This window comes from Sturnus vulgaris, chromosome 17 (genome assembly GCF_052056855.1).
Source record: "Sturnus vulgaris isolate bStuVul1 chromosome 17, bStuVul1.hap1, whole genome shotgun sequence".
NCBI classification, from domain to species: Eukaryota; Metazoa; Chordata; class Aves; order Passeriformes; family Sturnidae; genus Sturnus; species Sturnus vulgaris.
This window is the reverse complement of record NC_142259.1, coordinates 14,414,853-14,441,296: the sequence shown is the minus strand read 5'-3', so window position 1 is coordinate 14,441,296 and position 26,444 is coordinate 14,414,853. Positions and strand designations below refer to the sequence as shown.

Here is a 26,444-nt window from a genome sequence, read left to right as displayed (position 1 = left end):
TTCTTGCTTTCCCCACTCCACCCCTAACCCCCTTTTCCTGCTAATGGTCCTTGGTGTTTCTAGGCTGAATCAAACACGAGCTTTTGAGCCCTGGATGGTCTCCTGAAGGGCAGGGTCTGGCCTGGACCCTCACCCCAAGGATTTGGCAAAATAAACATGAAATCACTTAGTCTGTGCAGGTGAAACTTTCCCAAGTGATGTTCAGACATTGGCTTTTTGGAGTGGCTTCTCTTCTCCAGACAAGACAATATGAGATGGTGTTTGGAGACAAAAATATCATGAGAAGAGCAAAACCCAGCCCTTGTTGGGGCTGCTCGTGGCCTCTCTGCAGCAGATGGTGCCTCTTGGCTCCCTTTGAATTGCTCTCAGTGCATTACTTGGTTTTCAATTTCATTCCCTTTCCTAGGAGCAAGCTCAGCTTTATGTTTCCCTTTTAAGCTGATTGAAATAAAGTATTTGAACAAATGTCATGGGCACTTAGAAATCTCTCCTCTGTTTACTCTCCTTTGCTTTCATTCTGTCCACCCTCTGCAGCACTGGCTCTTAAAGCCTTGAGTGCTGTCTATCAAAATTAATGTATCTTGCAGGCAGGACACAGGACAAATTCATTAATTTTTTTTTGTACATTGGAAATGTGCCTTTATGAAGTCTCTGTTCATGTTTTCCTGGTGGTTGAATAGCTGAGCTTTATGAGCCATCAGCAAAGAGATGGTGGCTCCTTGAGAGCCATTAGGTCCATACCTCTGGGAGCGTGGTCTTCATCCAACAAACACTGAGAGCCAGCACGGAAAACAAACTCCAAAAAGGAACTTTTGTGCTCTTCCCAACTCCCTTTAAACATCCATCATTGCCTGTGTAACTCCTGGAGTTCCACTGGGGCAAATCCAGGGGTGATTTTGTTGTGCAGTGTCTGGAGAGCCCCATCCCTGGAGCTGGAGCTCCTTCTTTCAATCCATGCTGTCCCCACAGCCACCCACATCACCCCTCTCCTTTCCTCCCTTCCTTCCCTTCACCCTCAGGAGATGCCAGCTCCTGGGGCACTGAGCACTTAGAGTGCTTTGCACTGTGCCCTGAGGTTGGCACCCATGGAGAAAGTGTCACTGTGTCTCTCCAGGCAGGAAAGTCCACAAGCCTTTGGTTGAAACCTTGGGTTGATTTTCCAGGGCAATGGGAGCAGTTCCAGGCATTATCCCCTTCCAAGAGGATTGCTCTGAGGTCACTCACAAGCCCCAGTGCCCAGCCTGGCCTTGGACACTTCCAGGGATCCAGGGGCCCCCTGTGCCAGGCCCTCCCCACCCTCTGAGTAAAGAATTTCTCCCCAACATCCGAGTTAACCCAGTGTCTGTCAGTGGGAGCCATTCCCCTCTGTCCTGTCACTGCAGGTCACAAGTCTTCTCTTTGTTGCAGGCTGCCTTCAGGCACAGGAATCACAGGTAGGTTCCCCCAAAACCTCCCTTCCAGCCTGAACAGCTTCAATTCCCTCAGCCTTTCTTCACAGCAATCCCTCTAATCCACTGCTCTGGGCTTGCTCCAGCTCCTCCTTGTCCTCCTCATGCTGGGGACCCCAGAGTGAATCCCAGCCTGGAGGTGATTTAGGGTTGGGGTTATCACTTCCTCTGGCTGTGATATCCTCCAGCCCCTCCATAGCTGGGAGCTCTGTTCCTGGACTCTGCAAAGCCCCTGGTTTCCCCTGGGAGTTGCCCACTCTGTGTTTCCAGGGCTCTGAGCACAGATGTGTTTATTTAGCTGATTTTCATAGGTTCCTTCCAGTGATGCAGAGAGAGCCACAGAGCTGTGTACATTAAATGAAGGCAGTGTAAAAAAATCAATTTAACTCCCATCTGAGCTGCACAGAGAAGGGAATAAATTGGAAATTATTTTTTAAATGACAATTTGGATTGTTCCCACTGCCAGCTGGACCAGTTCCTTCTGCTGCATGAACTGCAGCCCTGGATGGAAGTGCTGGAGGCTCAAACAGAGAACACAAAGAACAGTAAAAATAGGTGGAAAGTGCACCCAGGAATGCTGATTTCAGGTAGGAATGAGGAGCACTGGCTGCCCAAGGCCTTGGCTTGCAGGATGGAGCTGCACACCAAATTCTTACCTTTGCCTTTGGAGTCCCTGGGATGGGCCCATGGAGGGGAGGTTTTCAGCTGATGCCACTGTGCAGTCCCTGGTCTGTTTGCTGCTTTCATATGAACTTTCTTGGTTTCAAAAGCTCTTGAATGTGCTTTTTTTTTTTCCTCCCTCTGCTGCTGAAAAGTTCAATGAAAACACCACTCTTTCATTTGAAAGAAATGGTTCTTTTTAACAAAAGGGTTTGAATTCTTTTCTTTGTAATTTATTGCAAAATGTCACGTGTGATTATTTTTAAGAGAAACAGGTGAGTGGCCAAAATAGATGCAGGGATCAGACTTGGAGGACCTGGATGTGCCATCTGGCCAGATTTGTGCTCCTGGACTGCCAGGGGTGTCAAGGAAGTGTCCCTGTCACCATGGGATGACTTCCCTGGACACATTCCACCCCTCAATTTCTTTCTTATAGCCAAAGGAGGCCCTACTGCATCCAGGCCAGCCCCAGTGCATTGGGCACATCCCTGGGCCCAGTCCTGAATTAGCAGTTTTAAGCAGAGCTTGGTACCCTGGAGTTGATGAATGTTCAGCAATCCTCATTTGTGCCACCCATGGTGTGAATGACTGGAAATGTCTGTATTTACAGCCACACATCTTGAGGTCTGGGTGCTTGGTTTTGCTTTCTGAGCGTGGAACGTTTCCATTTTCAGTCTTCTCTTTAAAACCAAAGGCTTTTTCTTTTTTTTTTTTTTTTGCCTTGCATAAGTAAGAGGGCACTGGCCAGAGGAGGGACTTTGCAGCTGCATGGAAAAAGAAAGTGGGGAGAGGGACCAGCAGCCCCTGGTGTGTGCAGGGATGGGCTCAGCCTTTGCAGCTGGACTGGGGCAGGTCCAGCTCAGCCCTTTCCCCTTGCAGGGCTCAGCTCTGCAGCCTCTGGGAACCTTTCTGTCCCCAGCTGCTGATTTTGGGGTACCTGCTGCTCCTGGGGGTGCTGACTGGCTTCCCCAGCTGTGACACAACTGGAGGTGACAGATGGATTCCCTGAGGTGATGCCAGAGTCTGGACTTCCCTCCAGACCTGGGATGCTCTTAGGACAGGAGATGCTTCAGTGCCAGAAGGTTTCAGCCCCAAGCTGAGGGTTAACTCTGCTGCTTGGGAGGGGGGAAGGGTTCAGCTTTCAAAACCAGAACCTTTTATTTTTGCAAGCAAAAGTTCACACTCTCCACCCAAACTAACATTGAAGACCAGAGTATATTTGAGCCTGTCAGCTCTGCTTTGCTCTCTGCTGTTAAAAAACCCCACTGCTCTCCGCCTGAAAAAATGTCAGAGGGAAATTGAAAAATAACATTTTCCCCCTTTCCCGCTGCCACACATGCTTTCCTTCGGCAGCAGCTGGCATTGCTCCAGCAGCGTGACAATGTCTGAGCCAGTGGGTGCTGCTGGAGCTGGCTGGGATCCTGGCTGCTCCTGGTGCTGCCTCTCCCCAGGGACCCCACGTCTGTGAGTTCTTGCTCTGATGAGGAAAAGGAAGGGAAGAGCGTGGTTCAGGTGTTATAAAACTGAAACACTCAGATAAGAACCACGAGTGCCCCCAAAGCGCTGGAATCTCATGGCTGTGACATCGAGAGCAGCAGCACAGAGGGTGCAGTGGCAGTTGCAGTGGCTTCACCTACTCAGCAGCTTGAAAGCATGGAAAGAAGTTCAAAGAGTCACCAGCACTTTTTATCACCTCCTTATCAGCTGTGCTACACGTGCTGCCACCTCCACGCAGGGACAGCAGCTCCAGGTTTGCTTGGCTTTGTCACCTGGCTGAAAAATCAGGGACACACAACACAAGAGCCCTGAAGGTGCCCCTGGATAGAGGTGGGGAGAGGCACGGCCAAACCTGAGCACCCCAACCCTGCTGGGCTCAGCTCACCCACCTGGCATCTCCTGTCCCCTCCCAGCCAGAGCAGCACAGAATCATGGAATGGTTGGGTTGGGTTGGGTTGGGTTGGGTTGGGTTGGGTTGGGTTAAAACTCAGCTCATCCCAACCCTCACCATGGGCAGGGACACCTCCTACTGTCCCAGGCTCCATCCAGCCTGGCCCTGGGCACTGCCAGGGATGCAGGGGCAGCCACAGCTGCTCTGGGCAAACAGCATCCAGGCTGGAAACCCTCGGAGCCATTTTGCTGGGGCTTGTGGCCAGTGTGTTCTCCAGCTCCAGGCCCAGCCAAAGCTCTTCTGCACATCACCCAAGCAGGAGCTTGGTGAGGGCTCTGCCAGCCCAGGGACACAAAGTCACCCTGCCAGCAGGGAAAGCCAAGGTGTCTTGGCAATTACCTCAGCACCCAGCCTGCGAGGCTGCTGGTTTTGTTCGTGCTCATCTGAAAGCCTTTGACACATTCGAGCTGCATGTTTCTTTTATGAATATGTAAATCAAAGCAGTGAAATTACAGATAATGATATGTAGTCAAAACTTTTCAGAAGTTAATGCATATTCCTTATTTTGCAGATTTCTATCACATTTGTATTTGCAAAATAGATGAGATAACGCCGCTCAAGAGAACAGCTTTCCTGTCATGATACACCTTTCAGATCCCACTCTGGATTGCTGCCAGCTCCCTTCCCAGTGCCAGGGGCTCCCAGCAGCATGCCAGGGTGCTGAGCTCAGCTGAGCTGCCCCTGGTTTCAGGGGCTGTGTGCTGGCACTGCAGGCACCCCACGGCTCTGCTCTGTCATCCTGCTGTAGGGCTGGGACAAAGCCCCGTGCAGAAAACCATTTTGGGTTCAGCTTTGCCAGGCAGGGGGGCACAGGAATTGCCTGCATGGTGTGCCTGTGATGCCTTAAGTTTCTCTGTTCTGCTTGAGTGTGCAGCTTTTAGTTTCATATGAAGGGTTACTAGGTTATTTTCACAGGGTAGTGAAGACAAAACAGTCCCATTCCAGCTGGGGACTCAAGGACAACCCCTACAAACTTCAGTCCCTAAGCACAAACTGTGAAAAGAGGAGGGTGGGCAAGAAAGCAAACAAGGAGGATGAAACTTCATGGTTTGAGGCTATGAATTGGACACTTGACTCTTGCCTGTAAATGGACTAAAACCTACAAAAATGTGAGATCTCCTGACCAAGCTCTCTTGTGCTTCCATCCTGGAGCCATCCAGGCAGGGCCATCACTGTGGCACTGGCACTGCCAGGGTGTGGCCTTTGAAGGCTCCTCGATAAATATCCATTTTATTCCTCCTGACTCTGTCTAGCCTCTCTTCCAGCTCCTCCAGCATCACCTGGCACTTTGGAGATCAGCCTGTGCAGTCCAGAAGGGTTTTCATGGGAAAAAAAATTTACTCATTTGCTTATTTGTTGTTGTCTTCCTACAAGCCCAGCTTTAGATATGACAGTAACATAATGCCAATGTCATAAAATACTTTAGAAATAGGGTATCTTTCCATAAAGCAATTCAGTACTTTTCCAAAGTGAAGTTTTCAAAATAACACTGGTCTGGTGTGGTTTCTTGTTGTACACAAAATGTACAACCCCAAATATTTGGCTTTATTCTTGTTGTGGTTTAACCCCAGCTGGTAACTCAGCACCACACACAGCTGCTCACTTATTCCCCCACACCCATGGGATGGGAAGGGGAACCAGAAAGACAAAACACCCAGGGGTCGAGAAAAAATAGTATAATAATTGAAATAAAGTAAAATAATACTACAACAACAGCAACAACAACAATTAAAAGGGAAGCAACAAAAGCAGAGACAAGAATAAACCCTGAGGAAGACAAATGATGCCCACTACAGTCACTCAGCACCCACTGAGTGATGCCCAGCCCATTTCCCAGCAGTGATGGCCCCTCCTGGCCAGTCCCTCCCCACTTTCTGTCCTGGCCATGGTGCTCTATGGTGTGGAATATCCTTCTGGCCCCTTGGATCAGCTGTCCTGGTTTCTCTTGCTCGCTGGCAGAGCATGAGACACTGCAAAGTCCTTGATTTAGGGTAAGCAGTCCTTAGCAACGACTCAAACATCAGCACGATTCTCATTCTGAGCCCAGAACACAGCACTGACAGCTACTGAGAGGAAAATGAACTCCATCCCAGCTGGAAGCAGGGCGATTCTGCTCCAGGAGGAATGTCACAGCTCCTGGGTCAGAACTGTTTGCTGCTGTTCCTGTGATGTTCTCTGTTACCAGGTGAGATGCAGAGCTCACATCTGTCTGCTCTCCAGGATTTTTCACTCCTGGAGTTCCCAGTGCAGGGCAGACTCAGTTCCCTGGGACCTGTGTGGGCTGCACGAACCAGCTCCATCCCTTTATCATCAAATATTCCCCATCCAGGGGGCTGAGCTGCAGGACCTGAGCTCCTGTCAGCATCCTCCTGCCCAGGCTCTCTGCACCTCGTGCTGCTTCCCTCTGTTCAATTAGAGGCACAGAGCTCGAGTTCCCCAATTCTGGCTCCCCGATTCCGTCCTGTCTGCTGCGCTCCCGGCGCATCCCAGCAGAGGAGCCAGGGCTGCAATGAGCACACTCGGGACAGCTCCTCTGCCCCTTCAGCTCTGCTGGGAACCTGACCCTTTTCTGCTCTCTTCTGCCCCCAATTAATGTCACCACCTTTAACAGCGGCTGTGGGTGAGCGGCTCCGAGCACGCGATGCTGCCGGAGCAGCCCGGCCGTGCCTGTGAGCTTCCCTCCCTTCCTCCCTTCCCCCTCCTCCTCCTCCTCCTCCTCCTCTTTCTTCTTGCAAACACCTACATCCTTCCTGTATTGTTCCAAACCGCAAGATAATGAGCTGAGCAGCGGAGCTGTGAGTGCAAAGGTCTGCGGGGGAAGGTGGACCCTGCGCCTGGGCCACTGAAATATCACCGGAAACCTCTGTCCTGCCTCTTGCATAACCGGGCTGGGCTGCTCACCCCTGGCCCCAGCCCCTGACCGTGTCCAGCCTCTTTTTGTCGTCGAGCTCCTCGCTGAGTTCTCACCCGCACTTATTTTAGCAAACAGCTTTTATTCAAGTTTCTCAAAGTCTTGTCTCTCCCCCAGCTCTTGTTGGGCCGCCTCTGATCCAGCTCTGGAATGATTTGGGTTGAAAGGAGCATTAAAGCTCAGCTCATTTCTCCCCCTGCCATGGGCAGGAGCACCTTTGACCACACCAGGTTGTTCCCAGACCCATCCACCCTGGCCTTGGACACCCTCATGGATGGGACATTGGCAGTTTTCACACGTGTCCTGCTGAAGTATTTTGTCTCTGTGTTCCTCTGGTCCCTCTCCATCCTGTGTGGAGGGAAGAGCATTAACAGGAGCCTCATAAACTCCTCAGGGTTTTCACTTGAGAGAGAGAAGACCAAAAAAAAAAAAAAAATAGGGCTAAATGCATTTCCCAGGCTTCCTCCTGAGACTGTTGCACCCGTATTTTGCACAGATGTGGTTCTGCACATCTGCTTGTGCTCTGCTGTGCCAGCCCCAAAACACAGCCTGGACAGCCACCAGACAGGGATGGTCATTCCTGTGCTTGGAGCACCCTGGGATAGTGGAAAGTGTCCCTGCCCATGGCAGGGGTTGGATGAGCTGGGCTTTAAGTTCTCTTCCAACCCAAACTTTTCTGTGATTCTGTGACATGAATTCTATAAATACACACCAAACCCTGCTGAGGTCACACCAGGTGCTCTGAGGTGTCTCCACATGCACTGCTGGGGCTGGGAAATGAATGTGCCTCTGCCCCACCACGAGCAAGGGAGAGACTTGGCAATGAAACATCTGGTGGCCATGTGGGCTGTGCTACCCAAACTCCTGGGACAGCCTCGTCCCACAGGCCCCCAGCCCTGCCCTGCTGAGCCTGCTCTGCATTCAGTGTCGTGCTGGCAGTGGATGATACTCACTGCTGCTTCAAACCCCAGAGCAGATTTCATGCCTAAAACATCATCATTAGGAGGAATGGTGAAAAGCTGCAGGAACAGAAGGCTCTCATGGCTCTCCAGGAACTGCCAGCTGAGATTTGTGTCGCTCAGCTTCGAGGAAAACCTTCACTCACGTTGGTTTTTCACAGCCAAACTCTTCCCTTGCACCTGGCAGAGTCAAGCCAGTTCCCAGACAGACAGCTCTTAATGGGCTTTGGTTCTTGGAGGTTATCCCAGGGCAAACACTAAGGTCCTGGTAAGACAAGGCAGGGCTCCCAAGGAGCTTGGAGTGCCATTGGAGCCATCTCTGCAGCTGATGCCCTGTGCTGTGCAGGGCCAGGGCCATGTCTCCAGGAGCATTATTATGGGGTGAGGCTGTTTTGGGAGAGCCTGGCTGAGTGCCTGGCTGGATCCTGCAGTGCTGAGCATGGATGTGGGAATGCCCTCTCCTCTCCTCTCCTCTCCTCTCCTCTCCTCTCCTCTCCTCTCCTCTCCTCTCCTCTCCTCTCCTCTCCTCTCCTCTCCTCTCCTCTCCTCTCCTCTCCTCTCCTCTCCTCTCCTCTCCTCTCCTCTCCTCTCCTCTGTTCCCCAGACAAACTGCTTCTCCTCCACCACTGTGCAGAGATGCCCAGGGGAGCTGCAGAGCTCAGCTGTGGCCATGCCCTGCCCTGAGTGCTGGGGTGAGCTGATGCTGAGCAGTGCTCAGCTCCAGAGCTGCCACAAAGCCGAGCCCACACACCCTCAAACACCAGTGTGCTTTGCTGGGTTGAGTGTGGGTTGATCATGGGCTGACCCAGCTGAATAAACCTGCCTGGTGGTTTAAAAAACAGAGTTTAAAAAACACCTTATCATGCCACAATATAAAGCTGGCTTGATCTATGCCCTCCAAAAGCATTAAGGATCAGCTGTTCCTTCCGGGGCACTTTGATAAAACCCTCATTTGCTTTTATTGCTGGTCCTACAAAGGCTGAGAGTGCTGGAGTGCTCAGCATGGAGCAGAGAAGACTCAGGACACCATCCTGCAGCCTTGAAGAGGGCTGGGAGAACAGTTTTAAAGTGAAGGAGGGAGATTCAGATTAGGAAATTCTTTACTCAGGGAGTGTTCACTGGCACAGGGTGGCTGCCCCATCCCTGGCAGTGTCCCAGGCCAGGCTGGGCAGGGCTTGGAGCCTCCTGGGGTAGTGGAAGGGGGTGGAATGAGCTGAGCTTTAAGGTCCTCCCAGCCTGACCCATTAACCCTCCAGGAGCACATCCTTCTGTGCTGACATCCAGCACAACCTGGTTATTTCCATCTCCAAAAGGAAACACTACACAGCTCACTCCAGTGCAGCAGAGTCCCCAGGACAACATCCAGGCATGGAAGAAATGACCCATTTTGTGCTCACAGGGCTGGACTGATTTATCTGCATGGCTCTCCTACCTGGAACATCATGCAAAGCCCAGATCCCCTGGGTGCTGATGTCTCTGCAAATCCAGAGACCCCCAAAAGGGTTTTGGTCACTCCCAAACTCAATATTCCCCTGCCTTCCTGCCAGAGATTTGTGTGGAAAAAAGGATGCAGTGGAGGTGTGTTATTATCTTTTCATGGGAAATTCCTAGATGAAAGAAAGAAATTTCAAGTTTATGTCTCATTCTGTATTCCTTTCATTTTGCATTTTGAGAAAGAAGAAATTATTCATGTCTCCAGCTCCTGCCTTTGCTCTCTCTCATTTCTTCTCTTTCTCTTCCTCTGTGCCAAAAATGAGAATACAAAGGGATGGATGGCAAATGTTTATAGGGAAGAGGAGACGTAGTCTCTCCAGGTTTTTGAGTTTTTTCAGCTCTATAGCTCTAAATAATGCCTGAAACTGTGTAAAAATGGCAACTTGAAAGGGAAAAAGTGAAGTGTTGAGATATTTCAGTGCAGAGGAAAGAAAAAAAAACAGTTCTTGGGCATTTCTTGCTTTAATGCATTCAGTGTTAGGAAGGGGTCAAAGGAAAAAAAACCAAAACAACATAAAAACATGAAACTTTTGATTGATTGTTTGAATTGTTGGGGGTGGGGTGTGTCAAGAAATCAAATTTTTCTAATGTGTAAAATGGGAACCACGCATTTGTTTTGCAACATGACTTTAGATTGCTTTTCAATTATTCAAAATAAGATAAGATTTTGAATAAATCTTTATTTCCTCTTGATATTTGGAGCCCAAACCTGATGTAGATTTTGTGAATGTTTCCAATGGAATGATGGAACACTGAGAAAGGCCCCGAGTGCTTGTGGTGTTTTGGCAGAAATACCCTCAAAAATTTAGGTGTTTTTTTTTTTTTTTTTTTTTTTTTTTTTTTTTTTTTTGGTGGCTGGCTTTTATTTCCCTGGGATTTCCAGGGAAGGGAACAGTCCCTGTGGGCACTGCTGCAGCTCCAGGAGGGAAGCTGGGACTTGCCCACCTGGGTGATATCCGTGGGCTGACACTCATGGTGTCCATCAGGGTAATCAATGTGATTTGTTTAATTAATCCATCCTCCCCCTGCAGGCTGGCTCTCCCTAGAGTTGGCAGCCAAGCCATGGTCCCTCACCAGGCTCATGAGAGAGGTGATACAAGAACTCCCAGGAGATGAGATCTGAGGGTGGAAAAGGCCTTCAAACCCATCCTGCCCCATTTTTTTCCTTGGATAATTTTAGAAGCTGGAAGAGCCTCCCCATGTGCCATTTCCAGAGTGTTGGTGGGAAAACTGGGGGAGTGCCTGTGGCCTTTTTCACTCTGTATCCCACATTCACTGAGGTGAGTGGGAGACAGGATGAGCTTCCTGAAGGGTAGGACTAGTCAAAAGACCAGCCACAATTAAAGCACTCAAATAAAGCTCTAATTATAAAAACTCCCCTGCATAACTACAGAAATATTTTGTGTAAATTGCTTGAGGAAAAAATTTCGTATCAACTGTGCTCCAAGCCAATAAATCTCCTTGCAGTGTAATGCTTCTGGAGATGGCATCTCATATTCTGACAGTCTGTGCACTCCAGAAAGAGGAAAAAAAAAAAAGGTTCAATATGTTCTGAAATGCCTTTATCCTGTTTCTCTGCTAACTTCCCCCAAGCTGGTCTGTCTCCTGGAGAAATCCCAAATCCCTGGGACTTCTTCCAGGCCTCCTTTGGATTATGGGAGTTACAAGCTCTTATTCAGGAGACAGAAATGATGACATGTTCCATGTGCCCAGTCTGACTCTGGACATGCAGCTCCCAGATTCCTGCTGGAATGGAGCCCAAAGGGAGGTTGGATGAAGTTGGCTGCATTTGAGGTGGGGCTGGAAGCCCAGGTGACTCTTTCCAGTCAGCTTTCCTTGCTCCCTTTTGCTCCCATCAGATGCAGGGTTGTGCTGGTTTGAAAGCAAAACCAGGGAGAAAGTCAGAAATACAATTTAATAGGAAAAGAAAAGAAAAATAAAATACATGCAATGGTACAAAAGAAAGCCACTGTCAGAGCCAGAATCCAACCTGGCAGCCCCTAGTCAGGGTGGTGTGAGCAGCCCAGATGAAATGATCTTGTTGAAGGGGTGATCCTGTAGGAAGCTCTGGGAGCTCTTGTCCTCTGGGATGCAGTGGGAAAAGGCTGCTCTGCTGTTCCAAATCTCCCCTTTGATCTGGGTAGGAAATGCTCGGCTCCTGCCCTGGCTGGAGCATCTCCCCATGGGATGATGGAATTTGATCAGCCCTGCCCTGGGACTGCATGGCCATGGACAGGAGAGATCTCCTGGAGGGAGGATGGGCTGTGGGCAAGATAAAGAACACTGCAACAGCTGGGTGAACAGCTGGGATAGAGCACACACTGCTGGGCACAGCCTGCATTGGAACCCAGGACAGGGGTGCATCCAATGGTCCTGCTGCTTCCCATGGGGCAGAAGTGCAGGATTAAATCAGGGATGGAGGGATTAATTAAATTAAATCAGGGATGTAGGGAGCCACATCCCCCAGGTGTGCCCACAGTGAGCAGCCTGGGGGGGATCAGGAGGGAATCCAGAGGGGAATTCCTGGTTTTGCCTGGGAACTTCTCAGAGACCAACAGGATTTTCAGCTTGGTGATTGCTAACAGGTGGCATTTTAAATTTCCTCTTTTGTCAGGAGCCACAGGAAGGGTTGAGGAGCTGAGGGAACCTGCTTGTGGAGCAGCTGAAGCATGCCCAATGGCAACATGCACAGAGATGCTCAACCATGGGACACGGGGGTGCTAGAGGAGGGTGAAGTCACATCAAACTCCAGAAGACCCTCTAGGACAGATGGATCCACATTTTCCAACATTTTCCAACATTTTCCAACATTTTCCAACATTTTCCAACATTTTCCATCTGCCTTCCCTCCACAAGCAGCAGCCCTGAGGGAGATGGATGGCCCAGGGCACACATGGCTCTCCTGGCTTTGCAGAAGACACTGACCTTTGGTCTGTATCCCATGTAAAAGAAGAGTCATTTCATAGTCATAGCTACCTCCCATGACCAAAAATTCATCTGGGAAGCAATGAAATGTGCATTAATTACATACTGAAGAGCAGTAGAAGTGTTACTCTCTCCCACAGACTCGCAGTGTAAGAGGCTTCATTCATCATAAAATTTTAATGGGATCACAGGCTGAGGAATTACATTTTGCTGCAGGTTCCCCACCTGGCTGGCCTTAAAAGCCACGAGGAGGGACAGCACTGCAGCATCCCCTGTCCTTTCTGCTGTCCCCGGGTGAGGCTTCCTGTGTGTTCCCAGATTTTGCTGCCTTGGAGCCACAATGGGAGCATAAACACAGAGAGAAGAGCAAAGCAGGAGCTGGGGAGGTGCAGAGAGGGAGAGGCTGAGCATTGCTGAAGGCATTCAGCTGCACAAACACCTGAAACGAGCTCACCAGTATCATCTGTAAAAACACCACCTCCTAAGCCCTGGCTTAATTGACCTCTGCCCCACAATAATAATGGCAGAGCAACTGAAAGTTCTCTGATGTGCTTGCAGTGTAATAAAGTAACCCCACTAGGAATAAAATCTCCAGCAATTACTGTGCCAGGTATTATGCTGATTTATCAAATTGCAGTTGAAAGTCAAGAAGAGTTGAGGAGACAGTGATAAAACATCTGATCTCAACTCTGACTCGAAATTACCCTTCTGGGCAGCACAGTGTTTCATCCAGAGGAATTGTTATGCCTCTCTCTTCTTCAAAAATCATCATTCAACCGGGGAATTGTGCACTCCCTGTGTTTTGGAGGAAGCACGTTGCTGCACTCTGAGCTGCCAAGGGGATGCTGAGTTTTTGGGACTCAGGCTCACAAACCTCCCACTGCAGGGTGGAGCACATGGAGTGAGAGCAGACTGACTGTGCTTCATCCCTGAGACACAGGCTCTGTTTTGGGTCCTCCAGTCCACAGAAAGATGGCAGAGGTGCCTCATGCCATGTTTGTTTGGTAGGCAGGAGAAGCACAGCTGGTCCTGCTGAGGAGGTTCCATCCCAACACTTGTTCCAGGCAGCAAAGAGCCCACCTGGAATGGTGGGTACAGCTCTGGTGTCTGCAATTTAAGGAGGATGTGGAGCTCCTGGAGCAAGCCCAGAGGAGCCCATGGAGTTGCTGAAGGCACTGGAGCACCTTCCCTGTGCAGGCTGAGAGATGGAGCTGTCCAACCTGCAGGAGAGAAGGTCCTGTGGAGACCTCAGGGCACTGTCCCAGGGTGTGAAGGGGCTGCAGGGAAACCAGAGTGACTCTTCCTCAGGAACTGCAGGGCCAGGACAAGGGGGAATGGGATCAAACTGAAAGAGGGGGAATTTCCATTGTATGTTAGGAAGAAATTGTTTGCTGTGAGGGTGGGCAGGGCTGGCACAGGGTGCCCAGAGCAGCCCCTGGATCCCTGGTAGTGCCCAAGGCCAGGCTGGACATTGGGACAGTGGGAGGTGTCCCTGCCCATGACAGGGGTGAAAGGAGATGAGCTTAAAGTCCCTTCCAACCCAAACCATTCAGTGATTCCATAATCCCGTGCTTGCATCTGTGGGCTGGGCCATGCCACAGGTGGCAGTGTGGATGTTGTGGTGGCACAGGTGGCAGTGTGGATGTTGTGGTGGCACAGGTGGATGTGGTGCTGTGGATGTTGTGGTGGCCCCCAGCCTGGTGAAGCACGGGTGTGTCTGGGAGGAGGAGCTGGAGGTGCTGTGCAGCCAATTCTGGGTCTGACATCCAACCTCTGCCTGGCCCTGCCCAGAGGCAGCTCCCAGGGCTACAGCTCATTGCCCTCACCATGGACCACTCTGCACCTGGACTGCAGCACCTCTGGGAGCAGGGACACTGGCCAGGGTCCAAGTGTGCCCTGGCTGGGGACCAGGACCTCACCAAGGCCAGCACAAGCCCCCTGCTCCCAGCACGTGCTGCAGTGGCCAGGAGCCATGGATTTGTCAAATGAAATCCTTCCCTTTGACCCTGCTTGCATGAGGCTCTCAGTATTGCCTGTCAGGGCTGCTTTCCCTTCATTCCATCACAGCAGTGATGGTAACACGGATGGAACAGAGACCAGGTGTCCTCCCAGAGCTGCCCTGTGCCATGGGAGGATCCACAGGAGGGGAGCAGGCTCTTTCCACACACCCTGGCTGTGTGGGAGGCTGTGTCCCGGTGGGGCAGGGGGATGCTGGTGGATATTGCCCATTTCTGTGGGAGCCAGGCATGGCTGTCCAGAGGCACCCACCTGGGGCTGTGCTCCAAAGGTTAACACATCGAGATGCTGCTCCTGAGCTTTGTTCAGCCCCTTATTACATCCCACAGCACTGCTAATTATGTGTCCATAATCCAAAGTCAATTAGCCAGGGCTCTCCCTGCTCCTGCCTCTTCACATCCCTGTCCATCATCAGCCCAAAATCTGGGAATGCCTGTCTTGGTCCTGCCCTGCAAACTCTGGCCTCAAAGCTGTTCCAGAGCCTTTTGAGGATCCAAGAGATGCTCTTTGACTCAAACTGGGAGCTCCACAGCTCACCCTGCCCTGGAACATCACCTCTGCCTCTGCAGCTGCTGGGGCAGGTGGGGAGGAGGTGAAGGGGAGCCAAGATCCTTCTTCAAATATGGAAAAAATTACCACAACAAGGAAAGCAATAAATTCTTCCTGTGTTCAAAAGCAAGGGATTTGCTTTGTAGGGAGAGAGATTTAGATTATCTGTCTGGAATTTAAAGGTTTTTAAAGAGAGGTTAGACACACAGGCAGGGTTTAGGGAGAGCTGACCCTGCCCTGAGGCTTCTTGAGACTGGGCTACTGAATTTTCCACTGCTGTTAATGACACACCAAGGGTTCAGAGCAGGGGGAAGCTCCCCCAGCCACACCATCCCTGCCTGGCCCAGGGACCCCGGTCCTGACCCTCCAGGTTGGGCTGAACCCCTTTGTTGAACTGGATGCATCCTTCCAGCCCTCGAAGAGGCTGATAAAGATGGAGAAGAGCTAATTGCAAAGGCAGACAGTGACAGGACAAGTGGGAATGGATTTAAACTGAAAGAGAAGAAATGTAGGTGGGATATTGGGAAGGATTTTTTCCCTGTGAGGGTGGGCAGGGCTGGCACAGGGTGCCCAGAGCAGCCCCTGGATCCCTGGCAGTGCCCAAGGCCAGGCTGGACATTGGGGCTGGAGCAGCCTGGGGTAGAAAAAGGTGTCCCTGCCATGGCAGGGGTGGATTGAGATGGGCTTGAAGGTCCTCCCAACCCAACCCACTCAGTGGCTCTGTGAGCCAGCTGTGATGGTGGATGGGAGGCTCAGCTCCCACTCACTGCCCTGGAGCAATTCCAGGCCCATGACAATTAGCCAACAGCTGGAATACCATTTAAGCACAGCTGCCATCATGCAAATTTCGAGATTAGTAGGGATTAAAGTGGTTTGGGAAGCCTCACAATTTCTCATTAATGCTCTGGGCTCTCTAATAGCCAACTGCCCTGCATTGTCCAGATGGCTCCACATGCCCAAGGCTGGAGAGGGGTCACTGTACCCTCTGTGTGCCCAGGAACAGCCACCAGCCCTCTGAGAGAGGCAGAGACAGCCCTGCAGAAATGCAGGGAGGTGGCCAGAAAGTCGTCAAAAATGTGGTTATTGCTCTGCACGGTTCCCTCTGAATTGGCAAGGCCACCCTGCAGTGGCTCCCTGCACTGCTGCCCCACAAACCTTCTCAGAGGGCTCCAAATCCACTGTCACGGCGACCCAAAGGGGACAGACCGGGGCTGCAGGGGGGTGGGCACGGTGGGTGGCACCTTCCTTCAGACAGGACAGAGCACAGGCACCAAAACTCCCCAGCCACACCTTCCCCAGGGCTGGAATCCTCCTCCTCAGAGCCTCGGGGCCGCTCACCTGCCACACACACACAAAGGACTGAAATCCCATCTCTTCACATGGTAACTCAAGCAAGGTTTTCGTAATGTTCCATTTCCATTCCCCCCCCCCCCCCCCCCTCATTTTAATCATTGCGTATTTATTATGACATTAATTACTCTGATATCGCAGAAGAGGGTGGGGCAGGTGAGAATGTGATGGGAGAGGAGAGAAGGTTGGAAAGCTGAGGAGGACAAGGCAGAGGCCACTTCCAGGGTGTCCCCCCAGAATAAGGAGAGATTGCTTCAGCTCTACTTTTCATATGTTTTATTATAAAGAAAGGTAAGATAAGCATTGTGAACCGAATGTGCCAGGTGCTGCCAAAGCAGCGCCCTCAAACAAAATAAAAAATAAAAAAAAACCCCAAAAATGCACCTTATGAGAAACTGTAATTATGCTCTCTAATTTTTTTTCATAAATAGACAAAAATCATTGTCAGCAATTTTTTAAATAGATGGACATATGGCCGGAAAAAAAATAATAATGCCATACAACATGGATATAAATTGTCCATTTCTTGCTGTACAAATAATAGAAACAAGTTTGGCAGGCTTTTTCTGTTGGTTTTTATACACATCTCCCTTCTATGTATAACTAAAAAATGTGCTACAATTAATATAAAATGCTTTTACTATAAAGTAAACTACTAATTTCTTTCACAAAAAAATCTTAAAGATGTCTTTAGCACAGCTCTAAAACACTTAGTAAACTACTTACAACTATCCAACAAATTATATTTTCATGATCTCTTTCACATTTGTCCTCTCGTAGTTTGCCTTCTGCTCTCTCTCCCCCACCTAGCTAGCAATAATTTTTATTTATTTTTGCGATTTTTTTTTTTTTTTTCGCCAGACCATCCGAGGCCTTTGCATGTACAATATTCACACAAACTTCACATTTTCTTGCACAAAGTTTAGTGCTGTTAGCAAGTCAAAAGAGTGCATCCTCCTACTGAGCTGGCCTAATGCTGCAGGACACCAGACCTGGGTTTATGCTGCATCTAAAAGCAGTTCACTAGGAAAAGAGTTTGTAGCTAAGCTGATGGCAAGCAGAAAAACGGTGTCCTTAGTTCAACTTCATTATTTTTTTTGTTGGTTTTGCGCTTATTTTATCGTTTTTATTGGAATTTTCTCTCTTTATTTATTTTTTTTTTTTGTTCATTGCGATTTACAAGGTGGGGTTTTGTTATTTTTATTTTTTTTTTTTCGGGGGGGGGGGGTCTTCCACGGAAAGTAGACCTCATTTTTTTTTTTTTTTTTTTTTTTTTTTTAAGAGCTTAAAAAAAAAAAAAAAAAAGAAAAAAAAAAGGAGAAAACTGCTCTCAGAGCCTGGAAACGAAGGCAGTGGCGAGGTGTGGTGGCAGCTGTCCCGCTGTCCCAGCTGCTCGTGCCTCCCTGGGCTGTAGGATTGACCCTCTCAAGTGTCCTGAGCCTCCTCCAGAGGGCTGCTGAGCCTTAGGTGAGGTAGAGTGCCTTGTCCCTTGGCAGCATGCTGTAAGAGAAAGCAGAGGCACGGTGTGAGACAGCGGGGAAGGGCTGGGCAGCAGCTGGCACGGCTGGCACAGCTGGCACAGCTGGCACAGCTGGCACACGCAGCTTTCAGAGTGATGCCGTTTGGGTTTGCACCTTTCTTTCTTTGATATTGATGCCTTAAGTTTTTAGCTGTTCTGTTTTCCAGCTCCTGCACTGCATTAGTGTGTAACTCTGAACTCCACAGAGTTCCACGGAGCCGTGGGAAGGGGTTTAACCCTTTAAATGCAGGGGAAATAAGATGCACAGCTCCATGGGGGTCTGTCATGGCAGGAAGAAAGAGCCAAGTCTATTCACAAACACACTTGGTTTTATAGCAGGACTGCAACTCCCAGAGCAGAGAAAAGGAGATTGGTTCAGAGAGAAGACACCCCATGGCCAGGGCCTGGGCACACACCACAACAGGGGTTTGATTTTGTTATTAATTCCTTTTTATTGTGACCAAATTATCACCCTGGGAGAAATTCTCCCTAGCCTTGAGCTAGACCAGCTTATCAGGCTGGGAACAGAGCTGAGAAGCTCCAGCCTGGAATATTTTTCAGGCTGTAATTTTCTTACTTTCTCAATATGTGTCCCACAGTTATACTCCCTCCACAGAGAATGTATACAACTCCTCAGAGAGCCTTAGTGAGCTCTCTGCACCGTTTGGTCAGACAAAACAATCCTTTGCCAGCCTGAGAACCAAGGACAACCTTGGCCTCAAGCCCCAAAAGGTACAAACAAAAGTGAATTGGGGAGGGGGGAGCAAAGTGGAGCTATCTGATTTCATTACCTGAAGCTGTAATTCGACAATTAACCTCAATATGCAATTAGACCAAACTTATATATGTCTGAAAACCCCATTGTCCATCTGCACTGCCCAAGGTGTATCTGTTGAAGGCCTTTAATCAATACCCACTTTATTCTTTTAACTCTGTGTAGCCTTTGTTCTAGGCAGCCTCGATGTGTTCTCTGTATTCTTTATGCACATATTTGTAACCTATTGTATTAGTGCCTACTTTTCCCAGTAGTTTTCCATGCCCTTTCCTTAGGCAGAGAGACAAAATGTATTTCAAAGCCCTTGCCCTATCTTGGTTCTCCCTGGGAGCTGAGGTGACAAAACAGCTCTTCAGCCACATTTTCATCAATGAAATACCAGTCCCATGTGAGAGGGGGAGAGGAGGAAGGAGATTGACCCGAGGCTGGGAAGAGCATCACCACTTGTACTCCTAATTGGTGCTTTTTGTCAATTATGCTAATTTACTGAACCTATAAAACTGCCTGCACCCCATGGGGGGTGGGTTTTTGTGGACATTTCCCCATAACTGCCCTCCAGTAAAGACCAGCTTTCATATCACCTCCTACACTAACATTATCTCCCAAGTGTGTGTTGCTTCATTTACAGGGTGAAAAAGGCATCAAGGGCACAAAATACAGGAAGGGCTGCACACAGAGGCTCCACAGCAGGATCATTTAGGTTGAAAAAACCCTCTAAGATCAAGGCCAGCCATTCTCCAGCACTGCCAAACCATGTCCCCACGTGTCACATCCACATGGCTTTTAAAGCCCCCAGCAGGGATGGTGTCTCCATCACTGCCCTGGGCAGCTCTCCCAATGCTTGGCCACTTTTCCCCTGCAGAATTTGTTTCCAAATACCCAATCTAAACCTCCCCTTGAGGCTGTTTCAGCTTGTCCTGTCCCTTGTTCCCTGGGAGAAGAGTCCAACCCCCACCTGGCTACTCCCCCTTTCCAGGGGTAGCCCTGACCTAACCCTAACCCTAGGGGGTAACCCCAATTCTAACCCTAAATTTCAGGCTGTAGTTGTAGAGAGCCAGAAGGTCCCCCTAAGAGCAGGAGTTGGGTGCAATTTTATTTCTTCCTGAATTTAAGCTGTGTGGGTTATAACCTCAGTTTCTTGCTGCGTTTGGTGAGGCTGCAGGGCAGGGCCAGCTCTGGGTGCCCCTGAAGATCCCACCCGAAGGATGTTGGAATGCTCTGCCTGGGATCAGCCCTGGGGCCACCATCCCCTGCTTCACCACATCTTCACCACACCTGAGGCTGAGCCATGGAGGTTTAGAGAGTTAATTTTGGATCAAATGTGCTCATTCTGACACTACATAAGGAGAGCCCAAAGAAGGAGCCCAGATGTTCTTTTTTTTTTTTCAGGACATGGTAGGGAGAGAAGTGGCTGAAGTCTCCTGCTTGATGATCTGTGGAGGTTTTGCTTTGAGATCCAGGACTTTCACTGGGGTTTATCACACAAAGGAAACATCTCCATCCCCATAAAACATCTTGGCCTCAAAAGGTGGTGAAGAATGTTCAAAGTCTTGGGAGGTTCTGGTGTGGGTGTGTTTGTGGGTGGAATAATAGAGAAGAGGCAGACAGCAAAGCTGTTGTTGATAGAGTTGTCTTCTGACAGAGTCAAGAGCCCAACCCTCTGCTAATCTCCACATTTTATAATCTGCATTTAAAATGCAGAGTCTTCCTTCCTGCACTCAGAAAAGATTTAATGCCACTGAGCAGCAGCGAGGTATTCCAGTCTTAAAACTTCATTAATTTTACACAACACGCTACAGAACATTTCCCAGTTCATTACAAAATATTACCATAAATAATTGAATCCAAACTAAGTGCAGTTGTGATGGGTTATCTTTGCCTTTTTATAGTGTTTGCTCATTTAGCTCCTGATTTGGAAAATTCCCCCCTTTGGAGAGGATCCCTTTATTGTTGGAAGGAATCAAGGAGGTTAGAAATGTCTGGATCTAGTGGCTGTATGTGGTTTTTTGTGCCTGGACAAGGTGTAATGGTCCCAACTTTTAGCTTAAACGAGAGTGGGAAGAGGGGGGAAAAGTTGCTAAAGGATGACAGCCAAAAAGAACCTAATCCATCCTTGAAAATGAATGAATGCAGCTCAGTGTTAACCCAAAAATACCTAAGTGTGAGGGGACAAAGAATCATAGAATGTTTTAGGATGGAAAGGACACAACCCCTGAAGAAAGTGTGGAGAGGATTGTAATCAGAAAACAAGGCAGAAAAAACCGAGGGAGGTGCTTTAAGGAGTTAAGACTGAACTAGGGATTAAGAAAGATTTGCATGTGACTGGAAACCAAGCTGCACCTCTGGTGGAGGTGAGGCAGCTCTCTTGCAGGGAGTCAATGTGAAACAGAGGAATTCAGTGCCTGGCAAAGAGCAAACGCCAGAATCAGGCTGTCAGGTGAGGGAGACAAGGGACTAGGAAAGGAGTTTGTGAAGTGGTGGCAAAAAAAGCATTGAAATTGTTCAGTGCTGCAGTCGCTTGTGGGAAGTGACAGTCAAACACCAAGCAGGAGCTGAGAAATGCTCCCCATGTCTCTGCTCACAATCTAGGACAGCTTGGGCTTTAGCCCAGAAAGAACCAGGAAAATTGGATGGAAGTCAGTAAGCAAAAAGTCATTAAGAACAGGGAGAGCAGGAGGTAAGAAACATTTAAAACTCTCTCTCCAGCATGGCTGAGTTATGAATTAAGGAGTGTCTGCTCACAGGATTCCAGAATTTGCAGGGCATGAGGGAAGAAGTGTCATTTGGTGGCATTTTAACTAGCAAGGATAGGCTGGGAAACAAAAATCCCTACAACAGTTCCCTTATTAGATAGAGAAGCACAGAAAGAAAACCTTGTCCGTTTTTCAGAAGTTATCTGGATGACAAACACAAAAGAAAACGAGGCTTGGGAGGTTTTGCCCCAGCTAACCCAGTGCCAGCAGATGTTGGAAGCTAAAGAAATATCAAGGTTAGACATGAAATAAAATTCATAACCCAACAGGGCTGTCTGTGTGCTGGGAGGTTGGGATGATCCTCTCTTCAGGAATCTGGGACTCTACAGCTGACTCACATCCCATCAAGGAATAATCCCTTCTCTTTCCAGCCAGATTTTGCTCCTCACAGTTCTCCTGAATTGCAAATAAGCTGAATGCACTTCTGAGGTTGAAATGGGCTATTACATCATCTAGAGCCTTCTCAAATATATCCATGAACCAAACCCATGGAGACATCCCTTCATCACTGCTGTGCCCAAGACCTGTTGAGGGTTGGACCCACCCAGTCATGAAAATGTGCTGTGGAGGAGCCCAGTGACAACTTTGAATGTCACTTGGAAATTGGTACAAAGTGCACTGGAGAAAGGAGAAGAGTCAGGAAAATCATGGAATCCTAGAGTGGATTGGATGGGAAGGGGCCTTAAAGTTCATCTCATTGCCTTGGGCACCTCCCACTATCCCAAACTGCTCCCAGCCCCAGTGTCCAGCCTGGCCTTGGGCACTGCCAGGGATCCAGGGGCTGCTCTGGGCACCCTGTGCCAGCCCTGCCCACCCTCACAGGGAACAATTCCTGCCCAAAATCCCACCTAACCCTGCCTCTGGCAGTGGGAAGCCATTCCCCTTGACCCATCACTCCTTGCCCTGGATGAGGAGATCCAGATCATCTCTTTTCTTGGCTTGTGAGCAACCTTAAGACACTGGGAGCTGCAGCCCTGCAGATGTCTGGGAATGCTCCAGGTGATGCAGAGGGGACACTGAGGCTGCAAATCCCAGGGCAGCAGAAGCAGGAGGTGAGGGCACTGCTGGCACAGCAGGCTTGACAATAAATGAGAACAATCCAGCTTTGGGCTGCCAGCAGCTCCTGAGCCTTTATTCACAGGAGATGGCTCCTTCCTCAGCAGACACTGATATTTTTCAGTGCACTAAGCACTTTCTGCAGACTGATCTCTATCCATCTGAGTTCCTTGCTATAATCTACTCTAATAATTATCTGGAAGTCTCTGCATAATCTGTCTGGTTTTAGAATGACTTGTTTTCTGCAGGAAGCTGTGATAAACCCATGAAATTTGATATCTCTGCTATGACAAGGGCATGAAATGCATGAGCTTTGATCATGAATTGCATGGCCCTCTGCTTCCAGTGTGGCACTGCAGCCAGATGTCACAGAGCTTGTTTTAGCAACAGAGAATTCAGTCCCCACAGCTATGGGAACATTTCACCTGCTTCTGGAGTGCCCTGGGCTTTGTGCATGGGACCCAGGCAGTGGGATTTGCAGAGGGAATCAAATCTTTTCCCAGCTGATCCCATAAGAAGTGATGCTTATTTCTAGGGGAGCTCATTCCTGGGACGTGCCCAGCACCTCTGGAAATTGGGATCCATGTGCCACAACCCCCCAAGCACCTGTAGCATTTTGCCCACAACATGTGAAGCAACTTTTGCAATCATGTCCTGATCATGTTCCTTCTTTCAGGCTGTCTGCAGAGACTTCAGGAAGGAGCACACAAAGGTCAGACCCATCCATGGCCCTGAGCCCCCTCGGGCAGGCAGACAGCAGAAATATTCTAATGGATCAGGCAGTTCTTTATTTCCCTGGGAGAAACAAATGTCTGTACAGCCTGTGCCCAGCCCAGCAGCTGTGAGTGCTCTGCTGGCACAGACTGGAGCCGTGCTCTCAAAAGCCTGGTTATTATTTCTGGTGAAAGCACCGTGTTCCAGCACTTGAAGGAAATCCATACTCTGATCATATCCAGCCTCCTTCCCAAGCTGCTGCCACAGAGAACCCCGGGAATGTTCTACAGAGCACAACAGGGTCTCCAAACTGTGAGAGCTGAGCCAAGAGCAGTGGGTTAGGCAAGGTTGGAAATGGCTTCCACACACTCCCCATTCCCCAGCTTTGGCTACCTGGATGTTTTCATTTATTGGGGATTTCAAGCAGCATTAAAGGGACCTTCCTGCTCTTCATGCCAGAGCTTGTAGGACATCAGGAGAAGATCTGTGCAGATGTCAGTGGGGCTTTCCTGCACGGTGCAGGGGGATGGAGCATTGTGTGGCTCTTGGGAGGATTGAGGATTTGTACACTAACTCCAGGAATAGTAAGGGTCCTGCTGGTAAAGACAAGTATGGGAGGTTGTGGCCTCAGTGATCAGAGCAATTGCTTATCACAGAATCATCTGGGTTGGAAGGGAACTTAAAGCCCATCTCAATCCACCCCCTGCCATGGGGATGGATTCCTTCCCCTCCTTCCACTCTCCCAGGTTGCTCCAAGCTCCAATGCCCAACCTGGCCTTGGACACTTCCAGGGATCCAGGAGCAGCCACAGCTGCTCTGGGCACCCTGTGCCAGCCCTGCCCACCCTCACAGGGAAGAATTTCTTCTTCACATATAATCTAAATTTCTTCTCTTTCAGTTTAAAGCCATTTCCCCTTGTCCTATCACTATCTGCCTTTGCAGTTAATTGTTCTCCAGATTTTTAATAACACTCTGTAAGTACTGGAAGGCCAAATTGAGGCCTGGACTTATGGACATGGCTGCTTTCAAACCTCCAGGAACTCTGCTGGGGAAACTGCTCCAGAAATAAATGTGTCTAACCCTTCCATGGAATGGAAATAAATAAATTTTAAAAAGAGACCTTTGTGTGTCCAATGAAGAATTTATCCATGATTTTAAAGCTACCTGCTTCCATAGCATCACTTCAGTGAGCCTGCAGAGATGAGGGAGCCTTGAGCTTCCCTGACACAACTGGGCACAGATTTTAGGGCAGACACTGAGCTGTTGGTCACTGTCACAGCCCAGATGTGCACTAGCAATGAGCCACTTTGTCTACTGGCCTGCAGTGGTTGACCCCACACTCCCTGCTGGGGTAGTCGTTGTCCCACTCAGTGCTCCCTGGAGGGTTTGATGCACCAGGTGAACGGGGTCCAACACTGTTCTGAAACTCAGACGAAATATGGGAGAAGTCCTGTGGGGTGCAGAGGAAAAGAAGAGTTAGAGGAGCATACAAAGCAGAACTGCAGATTTAATAACGGTGCATAATCACATTTACAGGCATTGTCCCCAAAACCTGTCAGTCCAGAGCAGGGGAGGAGCCCCAGGGACAGAGGGGGCTCCAAGCCCAGCCCATGTGTCAGTGCAGCAGACTCTGACATCCCTGTGCCCTGCTCTTTGTGCCAGGACCTCCCTCCTCAGGGTGGGAATGGCAGTGGAGGGCACACAGCCACAAAAGCCTTTGGGTTTTTGGCAGTCCTGAGTTTCCCACCCCAGCGTTCAGGAACAAGGGACAGACACATCAGCACCACTGTCCCCACAAGCTGCCCTTGTGGGGATTCGATGGCAATTCAGCAAGGACACTGCTTTAGCTGAAAGATGAGCATGATGATCTTTTCAAAGATGAGAGTTTTCCCCATTTTTTTGGGGTGCCTAATATCCATCAGGCAATGTATATAAACCAGAATCATGATAGTTACCTGGCAAAGGACATGATTTTTCCCAAAATATCCAAATTAGGGCAATGGGAGGGTATTTTTAAAACTTTTGTATTTTATTCACAAACTATGTGGAATGAAGTTTCACAAGATGCTGCCCTGAGGAACAGCTCCTTCCCCCATGAGTGACTGTGAGGATCCCCTATAATGCAATGAATTACAGAAGCCACTCTCCCTGTGCAGAGCTGAAGCCCAATCCCTGTGCTGGAGAAGTCAGGATCATTTAGGTTGGAGAAGACCTTGAAGATCATCGAGTGCAGCCATTAACCCAGCACTGCCAAGCTCACCACCAAACCCTGTCCCCAAGTGCCACATCTGCACATTTTCTGAGTGTTTCCACGAATGATGACTCCACCACTTCTCTGCACAGCTGTTCCACTGCCTGATCACCCTTTCAACAAATACACTTTCTTTAGTTTTCAACCTAAACATTCTCTGGCACAACCTGAGCCATTTCTTCTTGTGCTGTTCCTGTTCCCAGAGCCAACTCCCCCTGTCAGGCTGTCCCCTCCTGTCAGGGAGTTGTGCAGAGCCACAAGGTCCCCCCTGAGCCTCCTTTTCTCCAGCCTGAGCCCCTTCCCATCTCCCCCAGCCCCTCCTGGGGCTCCATTCCCTCTTTGGGAAGACTCCCTTGTGGCCATGCCAGGAGCCGCTGACACCCACCTGCTGTCCGGGGGGCGAGGCGTTGATGGGGGGCTGTACCTGTAGTGCCATGGGGGGGGACAGGAGGGGCTGCTGGGGGACCTGCTGCATGCTGAGGGGCTGGCTGAGCAGAGAGCTCTGAGGGTGGTGCAAGGACAGCTGCTGGTGGAGAGGGGGGCTGATCTGGAAGGAGGGAGGGGGGGAGGCACTGATACTGGGCAGCAGGGGCTTGGAGGGCAGGGTCCGGGACAGCCCCGCGTGGGGGTGGCCACGGTAACTCTGCAGGTCCGACGGGGACAGGAAGGAGCCCAGGCCGGGGTAGGGCGAGGAAGGCTGCGGGGGCATGGGGTACATGGGCTGCTTGGGGGGGATCATCTTGGAAGGGGCGTTGCTCTGGGTGCTTTTCGTCTCCCCCTGGTCGGCAGAGCTCTGTGGGGAAACAGAGTGGAAGGTGGTGAGGAAGGAAAAGAGGAAATATTGATATGAATCCTGAGATATCCATCCCGAGATATCTATCATGAGATATCCATCCTGAGATATCCATCCTGAGATATCCATCCTGATATCCATCCCGAGATATCCACCCTGATATCCACCCTGATATCCACCCTGATATCCATCCTGATATCCATCCCGAGATATCCACCCTGAGATATCCACCCTGAGATATCCATCCTGAGATATCCATCCTGAGATATCCATCACAAGATATCTATCCTGAGATATCCATCCTGAGATATTCATCCTGAGAT

At 49.6% G+C, this 26,444-nt stretch overlaps 1 protein-coding gene across 1 annotated transcript in view; it reads right to left on the bottom strand.

Moving 5' to 3' along the window:
• Nucleotides 1–16,521: 16,521 nt before the first annotated feature.
• TOX2 (TOX high mobility group box family member 2) overlaps nt 16,522–26,444 on the bottom strand; it is a 147,580-nt gene continuing 137,657 nt past the window's right edge. The window contains exons 7-9 of the mRNA XM_014876082.2: nt 25,714–26,121; nt 24,397–24,527; nt 16,522–17,760 (exon numbers count right to left, since the gene is read on the bottom strand). Of these exons, the coding sequence (XP_014731568.1) occupies nt 17,724–17,760; nt 24,397–24,527; nt 25,714–26,121 (576 nt within the window). The 3' untranslated portion in view covers nt 16,522–17,723. The remainder of the gene's footprint in view (nt 17,761–24,396; nt 24,528–25,713; nt 26,122–26,444) is intronic.